The sequence below is a fragment of the Eublepharis macularius genome, chromosome 17 (genome assembly GCF_028583425.1).
Source record: "Eublepharis macularius isolate TG4126 chromosome 17, MPM_Emac_v1.0, whole genome shotgun sequence".
Taxonomy (NCBI): domain Eukaryota; kingdom Metazoa; phylum Chordata; class Lepidosauria; order Squamata; family Eublepharidae; genus Eublepharis; species Eublepharis macularius.
Genome location: NC_072806.1, coordinates 11,262,642 through 11,284,977, shown reverse-complemented (window position 1 = coordinate 11,284,977; position 22,336 = coordinate 11,262,642). Strand labels below are relative to the sequence as shown.

At 42.2% G+C, this 22,336-nt stretch overlaps 1 protein-coding gene across 2 annotated transcripts; it reads right to left on the bottom strand.

The window, feature by feature from the left end:
* Positions 1–491: 491 nt before the first annotated feature.
* Positions 492–21,596, bottom strand: CDC42 (cell division cycle 42). Of its 2 annotated transcripts, none has more exons than XM_055001305.1 (6): positions 21,515–21,596; positions 13,203–13,344; positions 12,056–12,128; positions 10,702–10,811; positions 8,103–8,300; positions 492–1,820 (listed from the first exon to the last, which is right to left on the bottom strand). In XM_055001305.1, exons 2-6 carry the CDS (start codon positions 13,305–13,307, stop codon positions 1,731–1,733), a joined length of 576 nt encoding a protein of 191 aa, XP_054857280.1. In that variant the 5' UTR covers positions 13,308–13,344; positions 21,515–21,596; the 3' UTR covers positions 492–1,730. The 2 variants fall into 2 exon arrangements, with proteins under 2 accessions (XP_054857280.1, XP_054857281.1); XM_055001306.1 differs by lacking the exon at positions 492–1,820 and adding an exon at positions 2,472–3,305.
* Positions 21,597–22,336: the final 740 nt, after the last annotated feature.

Genomic DNA, 22,336 nt, shown 5'->3' with positions numbered 1-22,336 from the left:
CTTCAACTAAACCTGAAAAAGTTTTTACAAGCCCAGAGTACAAGAGGTAATTACTGAGCATCCCAAAAGATTTTGTTTTAAGAAACATTAAGAGAAACCAAACTTGTTTTTGGAAGGTGGATACCGCATTTAGTCTCCTGAAATTCAAACCAGAAGACAAGTAAATCAAGAGCTAATAGTTTCTCTCAAGCAGAAGGATTATGGAATGCGAAGTCCCCCAAATTCTAACTCTGAGGCAAAAAGCAAGGCTTTTAGAATACTGGTGCCAATTAAGTTGAGAGATTTGGGGTGATTAATTTCAGAGTATGAATAAGCTGGCCAAAAAGCACTCAGTCAGCAAGTAAAAGGAGTAGAGTCAAACTGGCTGTTGAAATAGGGTGGTGAATGCCTCACAGCTCAGGATGAGATTTTAATAGTAGGCAAATGCAGATATTTTCAAGATATGTAAACTAAGGCATGAGTTGGGGAAAATAAATTATGCTCAGGCAGGCTTGTGAAGATACTTTATGTTTAATACATCTGAAAAAAATATGCATATACAAAGAACTTAGACATGGAAAAAGCATCAGTTCAACACTAACGAGTCTACAAGAATTAGAGTCTGGGAAGATTGAGAAGTATTAAGCCGGAGTATAGTTCTGGTAAGATCCTTATTAACACTGGAGTCAAAGACCCTCATATGACATGTATTATACTGTAGATACCTGGGCATTCAGAGCTACTGATGCACAATGCACGTTTAGGGTAATTTCCTCAAGTGGTCCCCATGGTGCCACACTGAAACTCTTCCCCCTCCACTGTTTTTCCTGAGGAGGCATGCCTCATTCCCCTTCCCCTCTGCTGAAAGTTCACACCGAACCGTTCTGTGGCACAGATAAGCTTATTTGCTTCAGCCATGTAGGTGGGTTTCAACACAGCTGTTCTGCTGCTAATAATCAGAAGGCTGTGCTTGCCCAAAGAGGGGCTAGTTAAGTCCATTGGATTGGCTTAAAAGATGCAGTTCTCCCCTCTTCATTACCATCTAACCATGTCGAGTTTTGAAAACTAAACAAAAACGAGTAATTGGCAACGTTGGGCTTTAAAGGGGGAAAAAAACAACAACAAAAGCTTTTGGCTGAACTCATGAGCAAAATGCTCATTTACCTTTTACGTCTTAAAGGGCAAGATTAGAATTTCTGACCTGCTCAGAGAAAAATAAAAAGAAACAGATCCAAGGCAACCGCAGAGGAGATGCGATTAAGAGGATGTAACACACCCCTCTTCAAAAGAAGCACCAGTTGGGGACACTTTAGTTTTCAGAAAACAATCCAAGGACTGAAACCTGCTCACCCCCGGACTGCAAGCTGGCCACAGAATCCAAGTTGTACCAGCCTAGCATGAAGGGTTAAGAGCCTAATGGCCAGAGCCTAGAATTAGTCTTAGAGAAAAAAAATCACCACAAGCATGCCTGAATTTTAAAAACAAAAGTTTAAACAGTAAACAAAAAAACTAGTACTTATCAGTGTTTGTTGAAATACATTATTTTTTAAAAAATTAGTCTACCTGAAGGGCACTGGAGAAGAGCACTAACATTTCCATTTCACACAGGGAGGGTATGGGAACAGGGTGCACGGCATTTGTCATTATTGCAAAAAAACCAATTGGAAAATCTGAATCTTTTATCTCAATTTCAACATTGCTTTTAGTATGACATCAACACCAGCTTTGCAGAAGGGGCCGTGAAGGGACGTTCATAGCAGCACACACCTGCGGCTCTTCTTCGGCTCCGGAGGCTCCAGGGCAGCCAATATCGCCTCGTCAAATACATTCTTTAGGCCTTTCTGAAAAGGGGCAAAGAGAGAGGGGCTGTCTCATTTTCTGGGTTATTAAAAGCAAACCGTGTAAAAACCCACAAAGGCAAAACTGAGCAGTGAGGAGTAAGATTCTGCAGTGAAGCAATATTCCTTTGAGTGTTCTAGGTGCTTAACTTGCCTGAACCATGTTGCTGTGTTTCTGGATTGTTTTAAAAGCAAAGCATCTGACATTTAAAACCATCACGTAACCTTTGAGAAGACCTTCACCAGGCTTGTGTATTTCAAGAGATCAAGAGGCTCATGTGCTGAAGCAGTTCTTTCACCCACTGGAGAGTGTTAGACCAACGTAACATCTTATATGCTAATGGCAATGTAGAATGCCAATGTAGAATGCCCAGTGTTCAAAATGAAAAAGAAATGTTTCCAGGTCAGAGGACAAGCGGCACCTAGGTTGGATCAGCAGGAAAGCGAGAACAGAGAACCCTTTGGCACAATTCAGTCAAGCTCCTGCCAGTGCCCACATGTTCCAGAAGCAGCACAGTAGAACTGCAAGCAGTGAATGGAACTAGAGTCCAATAATGGGGGGGGGGGGGGGGCGGGATGCACAGGTTGGTGCATAGATGTTAAACTGAAGCAAAATGAATGCAAACAGGAATAATGCTTCATCAGGCATTTATACAAACAACTCATTTTAATTTTGAAATTTAAGATAACTACAGTTGTACTTTTTTCCTTCCTTCAGTCAACAAAACTCAAAAAGTATGACTTTTTAAATAAAGCTTTACATTTTACAGTGGCAAGCTCTGAGTGATTAAAAATGAGGGCTACCATGTCATTGAAAACAGAAAATTGACATGTCAAGCAGTAGTAGATACACTGAATTTCCTCCCACCCCCTCCCCTGAAGTCCAACAGATATCCCACTACAACACAAACAGCCAAAGCAACAGCAAGCCCCACTGCACAGAAGAAAACCAGAGAGTCCTTCACCATTTCAGCATCACTTGCAGGTCACCATGTCAGGTACAATCATGCAAATACAGTTAACAGAGTCACAAGAGGGAAAAAAGGAATTGCACATTACTTTTCATTTGGCTATCAAAAATCTTACCAGATTGATTATCCCTCTCAAGTGTTACTTTTAGTGATACCCTCAATCCCTTAACCAATATCCTAAATTAAAAAGCTATAAAAATCCAGCAACCCAAGAATCAATGGTTTAAGTGAGTCCAGATGATGTTCCACAGCCATAACAAATTGTATCGACAGTATTCCAATCCAAAAGCTAATACAGAGTTTGCTCTAAGACATCAAGTCAAGACACAGCTTCTTTCAATCAGGATGGCTTTATTTGTTTTGAACCAGCTTTCTACAGCAGCAGGACAGAGGAAGCAGCAACGAGAAAGGAAAAAGAGGAAACTGTTTAGAATATACAGCATTTCCGTTTGGGTTGAGTTTCCGGAGGCTCGAGAGCAGCTAGGATAGCCTCATCAAACACATTCTTCAGACCTCTCTATAAGACAGAGGGGAGGAGAAAAAATAGTAGCTAGGTTAGAGGATTAGAGAGTGACACAAGCAGATACAAAGAGCATTCAGGATAAAGATGGTCAGTGAAGCAGATTTACTTTGTTAAAAAGTAGATCTTCGAGGGGAAAAGGAAACGGATAAGCACAGCAAGGAGGAAGCAAGAAGGCCACTAGAATAAAAAGGTCTTTTCTACGGGCTAAGTGTATTTCCAAAAGCATCCTCTCGTGGAGAAGTAGTTTCCTTGTTTTAATAGATTAAAAACGCGTGCTCAGCTCAAAATGATACACAATACTCTTGTTTATTCCTAACCCCCAAACCATCAAGTTACCTATACAGCAGTAGCTGTATTTTTTTTTTTAGATAGTAAATCCCAACATCCAGAAAAGGGAAGGAAGTGATCGATGCAAATTATCCTTGAAATAAAAACAGATCCATTGTTAAAGAAGCAATCCCCTAGACAAAAAAGAAAATGCATCTTACAGAAGATGTGTCAGTAACAGTGATAGTCCATTGCACTGATTACAGTGCCAATGAGTGGTGTCTCCCTAGAAGTCAGCAGCACAGGCAAAACAGTGGGGATTTCATGACAATGACATCACAGGTCAGGATAGGTTCCGTTCCCTTTGTTCACCACTCTTCAATGTCACTCCGCTACTCAAGAGTAGCAACGTATGCATCCTCCTCCCCTTATGGCCCATCTGACGGAATTCTTGTAAGCTGTCTACATGCTACTGGAAGGACTGATGGCCAGTAAGGCAATTTAATAATTCACCATCAAGGCAATTCTTATTGTCACCCTATGAGTTTTTCAATTAAAAGTGTGGGAATTGCATATTTAAATTATAGAAATAATTTTTTCTTCAATATTGCACTGAACATTGTTAAACATCTCTCTGATGCCTCTCTAGGGCTTCCAAGTCCAGGAAAGCAAGAATGACTGCAATCTACTGCTAGCACAAGCATACCTTTTGTCAAATGGTAAGTACTACCTGTTGTCAGATACAACAATTACAGTCAGTAAATCAAGAAAGCCAGACAAGGGAAATCGGAACTTCATGGAGCCACATGTACTGAACACCCCACAAATAAATGTTTCAGACCACAATAGTCACACCAGCACACACAATACAGCTACAGCACAAGAAGGACTTCTAGGAACAAAAACAGTAATTTTAACAGACTGCCATAAACTGACAGTGCTATTTACAACAAAAACTTAAACACTAACAGGACTTGCCTAAAACTACTGTGCTACATGCAGAGTCCAGAACACAGTGAGATTTATAGCACAACCGTAAAAAGAGCTGCAACCATCTAAATCCACTGAGGGCAATGGACTAAGGGTGTAACAGTTTTAGGATTGCACTGTATGTAAAAGAATCTGCAAATATGCATCTTACAGTCACAAAAGGCAGTAAAATCACACACATATAAAGGGACCCTTGCGCTACTTGTTCCCTTTTAGCCAATCACCCTGTTTTGACCAGTGGTTTCATCGAATTCTCAAATATAAGTTTTAAAGCTGAGCATATGGTAACTTATACCTAGTCAAAGAAAGGAGTTACTTTTCTAGAAAAATAGGCATTTGAAGCTTCAAATTTTAGCCACTTCTCTTTATCAAAGGAGATCACCTTAAACCAAAATTTAAATCACCTACAGAAATGCCAGTTTATCCTCTCCTTCCTACACACCCGCCAGCATACTTTTATCTGCCATCCTGTCTTCAAACACCTCCTGCCCCGGCAGCCTCTTCCCCAGGAAAACTCTGGCCAAGTTGCATGGTACACTTGGGGACCTTCAAGGACTTGCAGGGGGAACCTCAACTTCTCCTGTATCCCCTCCCCATACCATTTCCTTTTTCCCTTCTCCTGGCAGCCCTCCATATCTTCAACTTTTCCTGCCTCCTTCTCTACTTCTCACCCACCAATCCACTTATCTTTTAAATGCTCCCCATTTCCAATACAGTCATGCCTCCCCTGCCTTTCTCCACAACAGGGACCCAAAGGAGCTTACCTCATTCTCCTCTCCTCCATGTTGTTCTTGCAAATGTGTTGGAGATTCAAGCCCGGGTCTTTCAGATCCTAGTCTGAAACTCTTACCACTACATGACACTGGCTTTTGTGAGGTGCTGCCACTGACAGCAGCAGTCAGTCAGTCAGTCAGTCCTGGGTAAGTCATGAAAGTCAGTGGTAGCAAGTTACCTAGAGGTTTCTGCCAGGTCTGGAACAATGAATCCTCCCTCAAAGGCCCAAACAGCCCTGGAAAGGGCCATACCTGTTCTTCCTGCCTTTTACCAATAGAATTCAAGGCTTAAATCCTGGCAATACTGTTGTGGTTGTCTAACAACGGCCACTGAGGGCATTTGTTTTTTAAAAATACAGGTGCTCCTTTTACGGGGGGGGGTTAACTCCCCAATATTTCTTTTATTTCAGGGGTTTTTTTTTTTGCAAACCTGAGGGTTTTCTCAGGTTTACAGAATGATCTTGTCTTTTCTGTCAATGACCCCAGTCTCTGTATTTAAATATCCACAGATAGAGCCACGCTGAGCGGTAAATACCTTATTAACATAGCAGGCACTTTTAAAAACCTATCTCCTAAATGATACATAACATGGTAGTGCAGCTGGACATACAATACACGGTTTCATGTTCATACTGCTTGGCATGGAACTGAACAAACTGTACAATGTAGGCAAATAGATGGCATGAAATAAACCTGTAAGATCATCTAGAGCTCTACTGATTGTCCTGGCAAGACAGAAGATGAGTTCTTTCGTAGACATGAGTTGCATGCTAATGCCTGCAGTCATCATATGCCAGTCCTAGAACAGAGGTAAGAGGGCCTGGGGGGCAAAACTGGAAAAATGTGTAACTACTTTTCCTGCTTTCTTCCTGCCTGAAAAGACTATGAACATGAAGACTACAAAATCTTTTTTTAAAAAAACCTGCTGCACTGGAGGATAAGGCAGCAAAATGGTACAACCTGTACTAACATTTTCAAAGATGTCAATTGTCTGAACGTGATTTTGTCCACAATGAATGAGGTATATGTGTAATACATCACTGAAAAGTTCATTGTTCAACTCGCTATCTAGAAAATGCTGCTTCTCCTATTGTGACTGCAAGAGATTTCTTCTCCAAGTCATAGACTCTTGTCTACAACATTTGTTTTCTATTTTTAACATCTAACAATTTCATATGCCATGTTGTTAAAGTACCAAAGTAGTTTAGGTTACTGCATTTTTAATTTTTCTCTCTAAAATTATTAGATTCGGGCTTTAAATCTGTGAATATTTTAAAGAGAAACAAGTAATTTTTTAAAAAAAAATCAAAAAATGCCCATGAAACCTCTCCCCCATCACAAGCACCATTTTACATACCAAGTAGCGGGAACGGGTCTAACATTTATTTCAGCATGAACTTTTGTGAGTCAGAGTTCACTTCTTCAGAGGCTCTGAGTCACAAAAGCTCACGCTGAAATAAATGTTAGTCTTTTAAGGTGCCACTGGACTTCTGTTAGCTTGTTACAAGAGGCTTACCCAGCCACGCCTCTGCAATTATCAGTGAGTACTGTCCATGTGGCTTTCTTCCTAGCCCCAATTTTAAAGAGTGAAATAAGCAATAGTACGCACTGATGTTTGATCTCCACAACTCCCGATCCTTACTTTGTATTTCGTATTACAAAGTACTATTACTGCTCTCAATTCACAAGGTCAGGCAGTCAAGAACCCTAATCCAAACAATTATAAACAAAGTTCTACTTACAATGTCAATTTAGATCAGCTAAGATTTTAAGCAAGAATCTTCCATAAGGAAATGCCACACCCAACAACACATGGACACTTACGGTTGCTACTTCTCAACTACAATATATGGTATTAACTGCTTATGATGAAACTGATGTCAAACCCCAATCCTGCCACATAACATTTACAAGAAATGCATTCAACTATTTCTGGTAACCTCAATGTTTTATGGACAAGCAATAATAATCCACTGAAGGCCTGCAAATTAGTTCTTCAGCCTTATTTCTATGATTCCAGTCTCTGCTTCTCCGCCCCAGGCGATAGCAAAATTAAAACTACGACTCATAAAATGTACAGGGCATTATTAAGTCAATACCCAAAAATACCGCGTATTTCTAACTACATTCCAGAATTTGGAATTTCAATCAAGTTTACACCTCTATGTGCAGGATACTTAAACTGAGTCTGCTATGTTCCCAGAAACAAATGGGTTATATATTAAGCTGAGCTAGGAACACAGTACCAATGAAGTCCTTCAATGAAGACCCCATGAGTTATGCAAGATCTTGGCATAGCCCATTGCAAAATAAAATGACAGTGTACCGTGTAGTATTCTGCTTCCTCCCAACACAAAAAATTTTAAGCAACTCAGTATCTCTCATATTAAAGTTATTAATAACCCTCTATGAAATACCAAGTCCCCTGTGACTAGAGATGTCAGCTTTATTTCAATTAGCATTTTAATTTCGCTTTTTTTATTAAAGAATTCATTAGCCTTACAAGAACCTGGTGATAAGTTTGTGCCTAGAAAAAAAATCAGTTAGGCCTGATAAAATGTTAAACATGCAAAAAAGAGTTACTTTGTACAGTTAAATAAATGGTTTCCAAACCTTCATATTTTTAGCCATTTAACTTTTCAGGCAATAGGATGAATCCCAACAGGAAAAAAAACCCCTCACCTTCCAATTTAACACACTGATTTCCCATTGCTGAGAAAGAAGACAAGGCAGTCCAGAGGACCACAGAAAGCAAGCTTACCTGTGTGAGCGCAGAGCATTCCACGTATTTGACAGCCTTCAAGTCCCGCGCCAGCTTTTCGGCAGTCTCCGGAGTAATAGGCTTCTGCTTATTCTTGGCAAGTTTCTCAATTGTTGAAGGGTCATCTCTGAGATCAATTTGGGTCCCAACAAGCAAAAAAGGAGTCTTTGGACAATGGTGAGTGATTTCAGGTACCCACTAGAAAAAAAGGACGTATTATTTATTTAAAACATGTGTATGCGCCATTTCTACTCAAAGGCCAGAGGCCAAGGGGCAAAGCCACAGTCACCCAACACCACACTCCGAAACTTACCCTCAAGGTAGGACTGGAGCCACACAGTATGGTGCCTCCCAGTCCCAATCCCGAAAGGTAGTCCACAAAGGTATCATAATTGATGGTATTAAAAGCCACCAAGAGGTGCAGCAGGATTAACAGGGCTGCACTCCCCCTGTCCGCTGCCTGGTGCATGTCATCCACTAAGGCAACCAAGGATGTTTCAGGCCCATAACCAGGTCTGACACCAGACTGGAATGGATCCTAACAATCCACTTCATTCAGGAATTCCTGGAGCTGGCCAGCCACCACTTATTCAATCATCATGCTCAAGAATGGTAAATATGAGAATGAACAGTGGTTAATCAAGTCTCCTGGGTCCAGAGTAGGTTTTTTTAGGAGGCAACACTATCTGCCTCACCTCTCTCAGGGAGGCATTTACTGTGTCCTGGACTCTGTCTGACAGCCCCCCGCCCAGCAGAATTAAGCAGCTAGGAAGGGCAAAGGTCATACAAGCAGGTGGTCTTCCAAGAATCCTATCCACATCCTCAGGCTGTATAAGCTGAAAGGTACCTCACTGGACAAATCAGCACCCTGAGACCATACAACCCTGTTGCTAATAATGTCCAAGTCAGAACAGATGCAAGAGATTTTATCCATAAAATGAGTGCAGTCGGCCGCAGAGCAATCAACCTCCTCCTGTAGGCCAGAATCCAGTAGTCTCCTGACCACCTGTAAGAGTTCCATGGGTCTACACTGTGCAAATGCAATGGTGGCAGAGAAATATTGTCTCTTTGCAGTCATCACCACCATGGAGTGGGCTTTAAAATGAGCTCTAGCCCATGTCTTGTTGGATTTATCTTGTGTCTTTCTCCACTGTCGCTCTAACAGTCTTCATTGTCTTTTCATCATCCACAGCCCCTCAAGTTAAGCAAGGGGCTGCCCAGGCTCTTTGACCTGCGAGAGAGCACCTAAGTGCAGTTGTGTCAACTGCCTGCATCATTTCCCAATTCCAGAGGGCTACCAGGCCAGGAATGGTGACTGTATTAGCACAAAAATCCCCTAGTGCCATCTGAAAACTGATCAGCTTCATCAGGCTACAAGGGCAGATCACCTTAACTGATCCCCCACCCCTGCAGAGTCTTGGTATCCCTGTAAGCCTAAACTCCAACAAGTGACATCTTCAACTCCACCTTCAGATCACCTTCCTCCTGCCCAGAGCAGAATACAAGTCAAGAGTGTTCCATGCACAGTGTGTGGTAGGGATCCCATTCCCCTGCTCCCAGTCTCCAACTCCCCCCACACACTACCTCTCACCTGGCCAGTAGGGGGGGGGGGGCGGAAAGTGCAAGAATGGGCCTGGAAGACTCGCAGTGTGCTCTGAACACTTCCTTGTTGTGCAGGGTCCCGCACAGAGCCGCTCTGATAAGAAGTGGCTCCCAATCCAGTATTTGGTGCTGATTTTTATCAAATCAGTGTCGTGTTAGGAATTATGTCATTCCTGGAGTGATGAGGAAGTGCTCCGGAGAGTGTGGGAGCTGCATGTATGTGCAAGTTGAGTCCTTCCAGCACCCCCCCCCCCCAAACTCTCCCATCCCCCAGTTTTAAGCCCAAGAGGCCTGGCATCCCTAGTGTGGGTGTTTTTAGATGCCATCAAGTCACTTCTGACCTATGACGACCCTATGAATGGAAGACCGCCAAAACGTCCTATCATTAACAGACTTGCTCAGATCTTGCAAACTGTAGGATGTGGCTTCTTTCATGGAGTCAAGCCATCTCATTTTAGGTCTTCCTCTTTTCCTACTGCCTTCTACTTTTCCTAGCATTATTGATTTTTCCAAAAAATCTTGTCTTCTCATGACGTGACCAAAGAACAACAGCCTCATTTTTGTCACTTTAGCTTCCTGGGATAATTCAGGCTTGATTTGATCTAGAACCCACTTATTGATCTTCTTGGCCATCCACAGTATCTGCAAAACTCTCCTCCAAAACTCTCCCCTAGTATGTGGGGCTTGTTATCACCTAAGGTAAGCCCATGGTCATCATGGAGACTATGAAATCCTGATCTGCTCCAGACAAGGTAGCCTCAGCAGGGATTTTCAAGTCTTCCAAGACAACCAGCCTAGAAGTCTTCACACCACCTCAGAGACCACTAGTACAGGTAGGGAGACAGCTGGGCAGCAGGGTGAGCAGTACACCAAAAGAATCCCAATCCTGTTTTGTACACAAGTCATGATACACAAACTAACGTGGTCAAATATCATAGGGTACTGTACAAAGTCTTACAGAGCAATATGGGTTTCTTCAGGGGAGGTCCTCACTCACCTTTTCTTTCACATTTTCAAATGAAGATGGTGAGACCACTGAGAAACAGACCAGAAACACATCTGTCTGTGGATAGCTGAGGGGCCGTAACCTGTCATAATCTTCTTGCCCTGTTATAATTAAATATATATGTATTAGTAAACAGTTCTGGATAGTCTCTTTAGACCTGTTCCATTTAGCTATACAACTGTTAAGTATATGTAAAGAGCAAGCTTTTACTAAGGTGAAAATACTTTACAAGAAATAAAATTATTCCCTATATACATTTATCCAGACAGACAAGGAAGAAAGCCTCTTTACATCCAGAACAAACTCAAAAGTGAAGAACAAACCAGGGAAGAACTCAGCCATGATCTGGAACCAGGCAGACAAGAACACCACTAATGTACCAGTTCCATAGGTATTAAGTGTCTTACCTGGTCAATGCCAGAGACACAAAGTAGTAATCCCCAAGTTAAAGTAGACAATCTTATTATTGAAGAAATTAAATTAAATTATAAAAGAAAGGTTGCCATGCAACTTGCCCATCACTGTGACAAGTAACAATTGCTCCTTGTTGAGCAGCACATAGCACACAGTAAATCACAATTTCACCTGTCCCTCCAGTTTGTCTCCCACAGCAGGTTAGCCATGCAAACTACCACAAGTTATTTCTAGATGCATTTCCAAATTGCTAATGCAAGTACTAGCAGGATGAATTTGTCCCATCCGTCATTTTCCAACCTAACAATACTACAAAGCAGAACAGAAGTTGTAAAGATAGCCATTCTCTGCCTCCCCCCATGCTAAAAGCAAGTGAAGAATGCTCGGAGGGAAGCCAATAACATGCTGCACTGTCTAACTCAATACTACACTCTCAACAAGTTAAGAAATTTTTCTTGACATACACTCCTAATACACTGTGTGTTCAATATCAAAAGACCTCCCTCTCCCCATAACACTGAATCTCAAGCCTCCGCCTCCTCATTACTTTTCTTCATTGACCCACTACTCTTCTACATTCCCATTTTTTACACTCACAGTAATAGCCACTTCCTTTAGTAAGAATAAGACTCCCCTCCCGTGAGTCTTACTCTTATATTATCAATTGCTTTCATAACCTTACAAGACAGAACAGGCTCATGGTCCCTGGGGCCACTGAACAACCACAGAGTTCACCAAATGGTGGTCAAAACTGGAAGCTACTGCTTATGGCAAATACTGCAATCACATGCTGCAGCCTCATCTAAATAATGAAAAATTTATAACAAGCAAGTTGTTAACAAAGTCAGGCTGAACGTTAGATAAATATCCAATAACGCAACTCACTTAGCTTCTCCAAGATTTAAAATAAAAATGAAAGCCTAAAGCTTACCTGCAGTATCAAACAGGCCTAAAGTATATGGCTCGCCACCAATCATCACCGTTACAGCATAGTTATCAAATACCTAGGAGGAAAAAAGGCAAGAAAGCATTTGAGGCACAAAGTCGGTTTTCAAAGAATAAACACAAGGTAGACTTGACCAATCCAATAGCCAAACAAAAGCACGGACTTGTACTGATTAGTTGAGCCATCACAGCTCAACGCAACAATGTTAAAGTAAAGCCGTAAGTCCATGATGGGAATCTTATGAAAAACAAGACAGATACTGTAAGACAGATTGTTGCTGGTATTATATAATCAACATACACATCACCTAAGACAACAGCACATACGCATCTACTCCACTGGGCAAACTGTGAAACCTTCCTCCAACTTAACTGGCCCTCTCTTGGAAAAAGGGCCACTAAATTCGGAGGAAGGCTCTCAGTGCTGAAGGAAGTTCATCCAGCCTAAGATAAAATGCACACCAATGTGTTAACTCGGGCACCTGCAAATGGACTGAATGCTGTGCCCTAAGAGGTTAACTGGCCTGACCTGGATAGCCAGGCTGGCTCAATCTCATCAGATCTCGGAAGTTACATCAGGTCGGCCCTGATTAGTATTTGGATGGGAGACCACTAAGGAAGTTCTGGCTCACTATGCAGATGCAAGAAATGGCAAACTGCCTCTGTTATTCTCTTACTTTAAGAATCCTACAGGGTTCACCATTAAGTTGGGTTTGTCTTGATGGCATTTTCCAGCACCACCAGTTCAGCTACACTTCGACTAAAGAGAGACAGAAAACTAACACAGCAAACTAAGGGATACTACAGGCAGCTAAAAGCTATGCTGAGGAGGGAGAAATGAGGGAAGTCTCCCCACCTACTTATTCACTCAGAGAAAAAGAACAATTTCATTCTCTCAATACCTGACCCACTCCACCCCTGTGGAGTTATTAGTCCATGCAGATCCTGAGATTTTTAACTTTCATGGGGGGTCAGAAGGTACTGAAGGAGGGAAGTAAAATAAGGGAAAGATCTGTAATGCTTATGTTCACAGATTGCTGGATCCAGCCCAATGTATGTGAGTATCCTGCAAAATAAATAATTTTTTAATTCCCTCTTCTGCAAATTAAAACAGAAAAACAGGCTTTACTTACCGTTGGTACATATTCCGAAGGGAATTTGTTTGTTGTGTAGGAAATTAGAAGACACGTTTTACCAACAGCACCATCACCAACAACTACACACTTAATTGTCTGCATAGCTGAAGTCTGCTATTTTATCAGGTTCAAGATGAATCTATAAAAAGGAACAGAAATCTGATGTTTTGGTTTTATTAGTAGAAATGGCATTGCTAAAGCTTTTGAAGAAGCACTTCCAAGAACTGTTCCCTAGTAGTTACTTCAACTACCAATAATTTAACTTTATCTCAATAAAGGTATCAGAAAGACAAAAGCGAAGGTTTGAAAACAGAGCACTTTCCTTCTACATTTATCTGATAGGGACCCCCACTGTACTGCAGAGATTTCTGGTTCATGCATACAGCTTCATTTCCTCAAACTGGACAGAGAAAAGTTTCTTGCAACACCAGTGGTCTTCTTAATGGAGGATGCATTACTAAAAAGGCACTACCACTTGAAAAGCATGCATTAATAGCTAAATGTTTCTTTGTTTTAGGAACTTTGAGCAGCAGAATTAAAATCAGTATGTCAATGTCATATCCCCATTTTACACAATTTCTGTATAGGGAACGGTGGTATGGGACACTGATCTACACATGGCATCATTTATCTAAACAGAAATCTGAATCTGTAGAAAGCACAGAATTGTATTCTTCTTGCTAAACATGGGACCTTCTACCAACATATCCTGTACAACAGCAGGGGTTTGACTTTTAACCACAAGTCCTTTCCTTCCTGTTTTGAAGCAGCCACTCAGCAGTAGCAATTATATCCCACATGAGTGAAAACCTAAGCAATGTTTAAGTTAAGATTTTTTCAAACTTGACACAATGTTGTTATAAGCACACCAAAGAACCTGTCATAGGCAGAGACCTTTTGCACCAGGGAATTGAGATCCTAGGTTACACTTATCATTACCCCAAAATACAGACCGAAGCGCAACATCTAATTTTAATAAGCTGCCCTTAATCAGTTTCCAGTTGTGAAACTGAAAACAAGATAGAAACACAGCTGCACGTCTGTGGTGAAAGGTTATTTTTTTCCCCTGAAACTGAAACATTTGGCCAAGTTACCTCCCACCTTCCAATACACACAATCCTTTGTAATAGTTGTCAGTTTCCCTCAACTAAAAGCACTGTACCTACTTTTGCTAGCATAGGTGTTCTCCATTTGATGAGATCACAGCCCCTCCTACGGATGTGAGTGTATTCCCCTGAGTCACTGCACTTTGTCTTGCTTCCCTTTCCTCCATATTTTGTACTATCCTCTGTGACAAACTGACAAGGAAGTACAGCTGGCAAAATATTGGAGGATAAGGCAGCAAAATGGTACAACTTTAGCCTTTTCACAGCCCAGCTTCTTGAAGGTATAGCCTACTGGAGCAAGGGGAGTCTTTCCACTGTACTAGGAGAAAAAGCACACCCCCAAAGAAAAAGAATCTCACTAGAGTGCTCCACACTTTCAAGTTGATTGTTCACTCTTTCAAATTATACCACTATCCCAACCCTCAGAACAATTTAGAAGATTTTTTAACACTTTCCACAGTGGCTTAGTTCAAATGTTGTAAAGCTACTGGTTTCAATAATCTCCCATTATATAATCCAGGAGGGTTAAAAAAAAACTTTTGTTCATGCCACCCACTTTTTTTTTTGCACTGCATTATTCTGCTTGGTAACTGAATAATGCAAATCAATGGATCTGCATATACCCCCTGGGTATCTTGCAAAAGCTCTAAGCAACACCACCTACTTGAAGATCTAAATTCCAGGTCTTTCCACAACAAAGGTTGGTTGGGTGATAATAAGTATACATTGAAAGCCAAGCATGGTGCAGAACTCAGTTAGTTAGGAGGCAGAAAAGGGATAACACAATCAACTAGAAAGATTCAGCCAATGATGGCAAGGTATGGGTAATGTTTTGCATTTCAATAGTTTAGATTTTATTTCTGCTTGCTAATGAGGGGTTTTTGAAGTTGTTAGAGAGTGCCCTTAAATTATATCTGATTTATGGCAATCCCTGGTGGGGTTTTCATGGCAAGAGACCAACAGAAGTGGTTTGCCACTGAAGGTCTCCCATCCAATTATCAACTAAGGCCAACCCTGCTTAGCTTCCGAGATGCGATGAGATCAGGCTCACCTGTGCTATACAGGTCAGGACATAATCCTGACCTCAAGTCATAGCTGACTTACGGCAACCCCTGGTGGAGTTCTCAAGACAAGTGTCTAATATAAGTGGTTTGTCATTGCCTGCCTCTGCAACTCTGGTCTTCATTGGAGTCTCCCATCCAATTACCAACCAAGGCCAACCTTGCTTAGCTTCTGAGATCTGACAAGATCAGGCTCACCTGGGTTATTCATTCATTCCTGTTAGTCAAAATGCAGGACTTTGAGGAAAGAAAGGCTGGATGAGTGAGCGAAGGGAAATCTGACTGGACAGTAGCAATGCCCTAGGGAGAGAGTGAACTGTAGGGTTTGTTGAGGGTTTTTTTTTCAGTTATTGTTCTGAGAGAAAATTATTAGTCTGGGCAAAGCAGGCAACCTGTGCAGAAGCCTGAAAGGGGTTTTATTCTATTTCAGTCAGGCAATCTGTGTGAAGCCCTGACCTGGATAGCTTAGGTGAGCCTGATCTCATCAGATCTCAGAAGCTCAGAAGGGTTGGCATTGGTTTGTAATTGGATGGGAGACCTCCAACAAAGTCCATGGTTGCAGAGCAGGCAATGGCAAACCACCTCTGATAGTCTCTTGCCATGAAAACCTCACTAGGGGTCACCATACATCAACTCTGACTTGAAGGCACTCTCCATCACCAATCTGTGTGAAGCCTGAACTGTTTCTGTGATTCTTGGTCAAAACAGTCAAGCTGTGTGCAGCCTGAGAATGTCTCTGTGTGTTCTTGAAAAAAAGTGTATTTCTGAGAGATTCTTTATCTATGTGGAGCTGAGAAATTCTGTCTAAGGCAAACTGTGTGTGTATGCCTGTAGCAGTCCATGTATATCTGAATGATTATTCCAAGTCAGGCAAACTGTGTATGCACCTGAGAAAATCCAGCTATATCTGAGTGAGAGACTGATCTAACTAAATTAGGCAAGCTGTGTGGAAAAGGCCTGAGTGAAACTTGTTCTATTACGGAAGACGTGTGTGGAAAAGTATTTTGTGTGACTGAGTTCGTGCAAAATACCTTAGGAAGAGATAACTCTGTTTAAACCACCAAACTTAGAACTATTCTGACACCAATAACTAACTCTACAACCATCAGGCTTATGCACCTATAAATAAATTCTACTTTTGTTTAAAGGGAAGGTGTTCTTGTGGTAAAGCTTTGGTAAAATAGAGAACACCAAAGCTCTGTGTGAGTGGAAATATAAGGAGTGTTTATTAGGATCACAGCCCTCCTGAGATATAAGTTTAATGTAAAGTAAGGAGGAGCTGAAGTTAAGGTCCAAAAGTACAAGGTTAAAAACTAAGCAAACCTTTACAGTGTGGTATCAAAGATAAACAAAAATGTTACAATATGACAGCGTATCTTGGAACTGGGGCAGGATTCCAAAACCAATTATGACTTGCCCATCATGGGACCCTAGGACCAAGCCCATAATATGTAGATGACCTCTTACATGTTTATAATGTTTGGCCTAAAAAGGCAGCCCTCCCCCATCTTACAGTTTGTTTCAAAAGACTGCACACACTGTAATGTTAATCTCAGATTTTAGAACCTCATAGTTCCAGGAAACTATTAAAACAATTTATTCTTTTTAAACTTTATTTTCATACAACTGACCATTGCTTTCCCTGGCCTCCTTAATCCAGAAGCAAGAAGGATAAAACACAAATTTATAACTGGGCTACTCAGTTTACATATTCCAAGCAGGGATGCACAGCAGCAATAACCAAGCAGATGGATAGCATTTTGCTTTTTCAGCTTTGCTTCTAAACAGCTCCTAGTGAAAGAATTAACAGCCATTCTTTGCTGAGCAAACTTAAGATCACTGATGCCTTGAAAGCACTTTTCATTAATCCCCAAGAAACCACCTTGAAGCAGCTTTGTCCTATATTACATGTAACCCCCATATGAGTTCTGTCCCATAAATGGATAATGTAATCTGAAGTGCATTACACTCTCTTTAGCCATCTTGTCCTTCAAAAGTCTTCTGCCCTACTGTAATCAAGTATAATGGCTTATATTTTTCCAATACCATCTATCCACTGTCATGTACAAATATCCAGGTTAATTTCTCCAGAGACTTGATTTAAGAGACTGACAGGGAATACACCTAATTCCATAAATGCATCAGTTCCCTACTCAAGACTACATAGTAAATCATTATACTGAGATAGATCTTGGACATGTTTTATCAGCAGTACCATGTCAACATTTGTTGCTTTCATCTACACCAAAAAAAGAACAGTAAGGACTCCATATTTGCTGTATGCCACACATTAAGGAAGCTGCATCTAATTCCAAGCAAACCTAATACTAGAAGCAAAGGACAACCCACCAGCTCATGACAACATGCCATCAGCAAAGGAATTAGATTACAAAAATATAGTTGAAAGTGATTGATATGGCTAACTTCTTGGTGTCCATGGTTGAACTAAACTGATCACCTCAGTGCTTATGTACAAGCTTGAATAATGTGCTAAATAGTTTCCATCACAGGTTCTGTTAAAGTTTCATTCTGCCAGTATGATGTGCACTAGCAATAGCCATGCTACCGGTTATTTACACATCTAAATAGCACCAGTGGAGGAAAATGTCTAGAGAACCAGTGATTGGGGGGGGGGGGGAGGCACTCTACTGAACACAAAGACAACTAGTGCTATCAAGTGGCATCAAAGTGATAAACTAATCAATTGTTCCTGTATTTGACACCACTACCCAACAGCTGTTGGAAAGAAGCTATCAAACAACTTCACCAAAAAAAAAACCCACCCTCATTTACATGTCTTCGAAATACTTGAGCAACGAGCTTATAACACTTGTCTCAGAAACCACACCCACAGATGTAGAAAGCAGATGGTTGGGATAAGATACTCTGGGCATGCTCAAACACACACTCTTTTGAACATCTGAGGACCGGAACACCACATTCAATACCAGGGCACTGGCACCAAGATTCCCTTACTCCCAAAGCCATTCAAGTACTTTGTCCACAGACATCTACATGCACCTACCAATACACCAATGCACCTAAATCTAACAAATATTTTATATTTATACACAAAGCACTTCACATAAGTTGTCTTCTTGTAATCATTAGAATCCTGCAAAATAGATGAAGTAAGTGGGATAAGGATGAGACAGAGACATACCCAAGGCATGGCAGAAGTAATATCTGAACTAGGGACTTTCCAGTTCATAGATCAGTCTCTTTTGGATGGGCCACTGCTCTCACTCATTGCAATGCAGTTTCATGCACAAATTCTAAACCTCTCAGCTAAGTCTGAAGTTCTTTCCTGTTTGACAGTTTTAAAAAAAGTTTTAAAACCACAAGTACTGGATGTTAACATAACTTGTATGTTTTAAGAGATATACTGTATACCACCATCAATGGGCTTAGATCTGCACTTACAGACTATCACAACACAACATTAAATCATCACTACACTAATATATTTGATTTTTATCCCAAACTTACTCAAAGGACCTGAGAATGACACACACTGTTCTTTCATTCCACCATTTCATCCTCACAACTGTCTGAGGGAGGTTAGGTAGAGAGTAAGTGGTTGACCCAAACATACTCAGTGAGCACCTCTACAGAAGCAGGGATCTGCACGCAAGTCCCCATCTCAAGCATTATGCCACACAGTGTTCTATATAAAGCATTCCCTACCAGCCTCCAACTATTATTGATTAAGCCATCAGGATGCGGAAAGGAACACCTCCACCGACTCTGGATCCAGTTCAGCAGGGAATCCTTTTCCTCCCCTTACAGCTTCCAACTCTTCCAGGCATGTCTCCACCTTGTCTCAGTGTAGCTCCATCCAATTACTCCACACTCAAGAGACATTTAATGTATTTTTTATACTCCCACAATTTGCTTCAGAAGTCAATTTTGGCTGAAAAGCTTGATTTTAAAAATTCACACAACCTCTTAGGTGCATCCAAGCATTCAAAGCACTTCAAAGTGATTTGCAACCCTAAAAGATAAGTCAATGTTGCAACCCATTATCAACATATTACAGATGGATGAGATTGAGGGGTAACTTTTTCTCCCCCTCTGCCTATCCCACCCCTCCTCCAAGGATCACAGGGCAGCATGCACAGTCCTCCTCTTGCACCCTTTAATCTTCCTAACAACCCCGTTTAGCTGATGGGCAAGCAACAAGCCCATGATGATCCACGTTGAGCTTCATGACTGAATGGGGAGCCAGTGTGGAATTAGTGGCTACAGAGTACAAGCTAGGATCTGGGAGAGCCACCACTCTGCCATAAAACCAAGTCAGACTCTGTCTCAGCTCACCTTACCTCAAAAAGTTGCAGCAAGGAGGAAATGGGGAAGGAAGAACATCTTGTAAGCCACACTGAGCTCCTTAACACTAGGCAGATCCCAAGCAATCTGCCTTTTACTGAGTCAGGCCATAGCTCTAGTAAGGTCAGTACTATTTACTCTGACTGGCAGTGGCTCTGCAGGTTCTCAAACAAATATATTCCACTTTACCTACTACCTGATCCTTTTAACTGGAAATACCAGTAACCAAACCTGGGATTTTCCATAAGCAAAGCATACACTATACCACTGAGGCACAGCCACTCCCTAAAGAGGATGAGGATGACCCTTGAACCCCAGCTCTTCCCTCACTGCTTAAGATGGACCCAGTGGCTGAGCATCTGCTTTGCATGGAGAACAGCTACAGTTCAATCCCCTGCCTCTCCAATTGATGGATGAGGTAGTTAGACCTATCCTAGCTCAAAGGGTTGTCAGGAGAATGGAGAGCACACCAAGTATACCATCTTGAGCTTTTTTGTAAAGAGCAGGTTTTTTTAAAAAAAAATGAAACAGTGGAGACCCACTTGTAGTCATACGAAGAAGCGAGTTTTGATTCTGGAAAGCTCATATCCTTGAAAAGTCTTGTTGGCCTCTTAAGGTGCCAGAGGACTCAAATCCTGAAAAAGGGTGTTTTTTGACTCTCAAAAGCTCATACCCTTGAAAAATCTTGTTGGTCTCTAAGGTGTCACAGGACTCTCACCCTGCTGCTAAGCAAAACACTCAGTACAGCCCTTCCATGATCAGCAGCCTCAATATATTGCCCAAGTTGGCCTCCTAACCACGCCTGTGGTTAGAAACTAAGAGGAAAGAAGCTGAGCCCCCCTTGACTCAAGCCTCACAGCCTGAGGTAGGATTCCCAACTTCTCTAGAGAGCTCTAGGGATTTCCGCCAATCTCCAGGCTACAAAAATCAGTCCCCCTGGAGAAAATGGCTGCTTTGGAGGGAATTGTTTGATATTATATCTCACTGTGGGCTCTCCCCTCAGGGTTGCCAATCTCCAGGTGAGGGCTAGAGGTCTCCCCAGAATTACAACTAGTCTCCAGACAGTCCCTCTGGAGAAAATGGCTGCTTTGGAGGGTGAGCAGTTTAGTATTATACCCTGCTGTGGTTCCTCCCCTTAGGGTTGCCAATCTCCAGGGGCCTGGAGTTCTCCTAGAATTACAACCGATTTCCACACAACAGAGATCAGCGCCCCCTGGAGAAAATGGCTGCCTTGGAGGATGGACTCTTTGGTATTATAACCCACTGAGGTTCCTTGCCTTACCAAAATCTCTCGAACTCCCCCCAATCTCCAGGAATTTCCCAACCTGGAGCTAGGAACCTCAAGACCTGCCCTCGTTCCCCTAGAAAGAAACCTCCTTCCCTACCTCGGGTGCCCTCTTTCCCCCAAACAACCGAGGGGACAGAAAAGGAGAGAAGGGGAAAGAAAAGCAAGCGACGCCCAGCGCGAAAAGAGCTCCCCCCTCGCAAAAGAAAATGCCCGAGTTAAAGCAGGGAAGGGTGGGGGCGGGGGGAGAAGGGGGCTGAGGAGGCCCGTCCCGCGACCCACTCACCGCCGACCGGAACCGAGCGCCTCTCCTCCCCCCCTCCCGTCTTCTCCTTCTTCCTCCTCAAGGGAACTTCCGGTCGCCCCTCCCCCAACGCCCCAACCGCCCTGAGGGACATTTTCTCTCTCCCCCCGCCCCGCCTCAAGTTATTCCTGTGACGGGCGGGAGAAATTAAAACGAACCGCCGTCTCGTCCCGTCCCCCCTCCAAAAAGAACCCGGTTTCTCGGGCCGCCGCCTCGGCGCTCTTTACCTCACAGAGCTCTTTTTCCTCTCTCCCTTCGCCGGGCGTTGGCAGCTCACTGCGGGGTCTCCTCGCCTGCGCAGCAAGGGCGGGCGCGCTGACGTCATCGCGTTCCCTGCAAAGGCGGGGCGTGAGGGTGGGAGGAGGAGGGAGGGGAAAAAAAACTTTTTTCGTCTAGCGGCGGGAGGGACAGACGAAGAGCGGAACGTCCCGGGGTGATTGGCGCCTGCGCGGTGAGGGCAGGGCTCTTCTAAAGAGTAAGCTCCCTCCCGGCTGCCTCCTCTTATTGGGGAGGAGTCGCAAAAGAAGGTTAAAGTTTAGACAGTAATTGTAAAAACTCGCTTTTCGGACAGCGATTTGAAGCCACAAAGCGGTTGGGGATGAAAAGGAGAGACAGACGGTTGAGCTCGTTGGAGAAAAATAATTTATAACATTATAATATCGTATATTATTTATTATTATAGCATATTAATAAACAGTATATTATTGGTAATAGACTTCACCACTATGTTGCCTCATGTACTACCTGTTGCCTTAAATATGTGCTCCTATGAACTACATGTGCTTCATGTGGTTTACTGTCCGCCCTCGAATTGCTTCTGTTCTGTTTCTGTGTCTTTGTAAAATTGTATTTATCCGATGGCATTGTTTATGGAAATATCCTTGAAACTGACTATACTAATCTCACACTGTGTAATCCGCCTTGATTCTTAGTGAGAAAGATGGACTGTAAATGGCATAAATAAAATAATAAAAAGAATTTATCATTACAATTATTATTAAATAATATTGATATAATAACACACTTTGTAAACCACTCTGAGTGTGGCA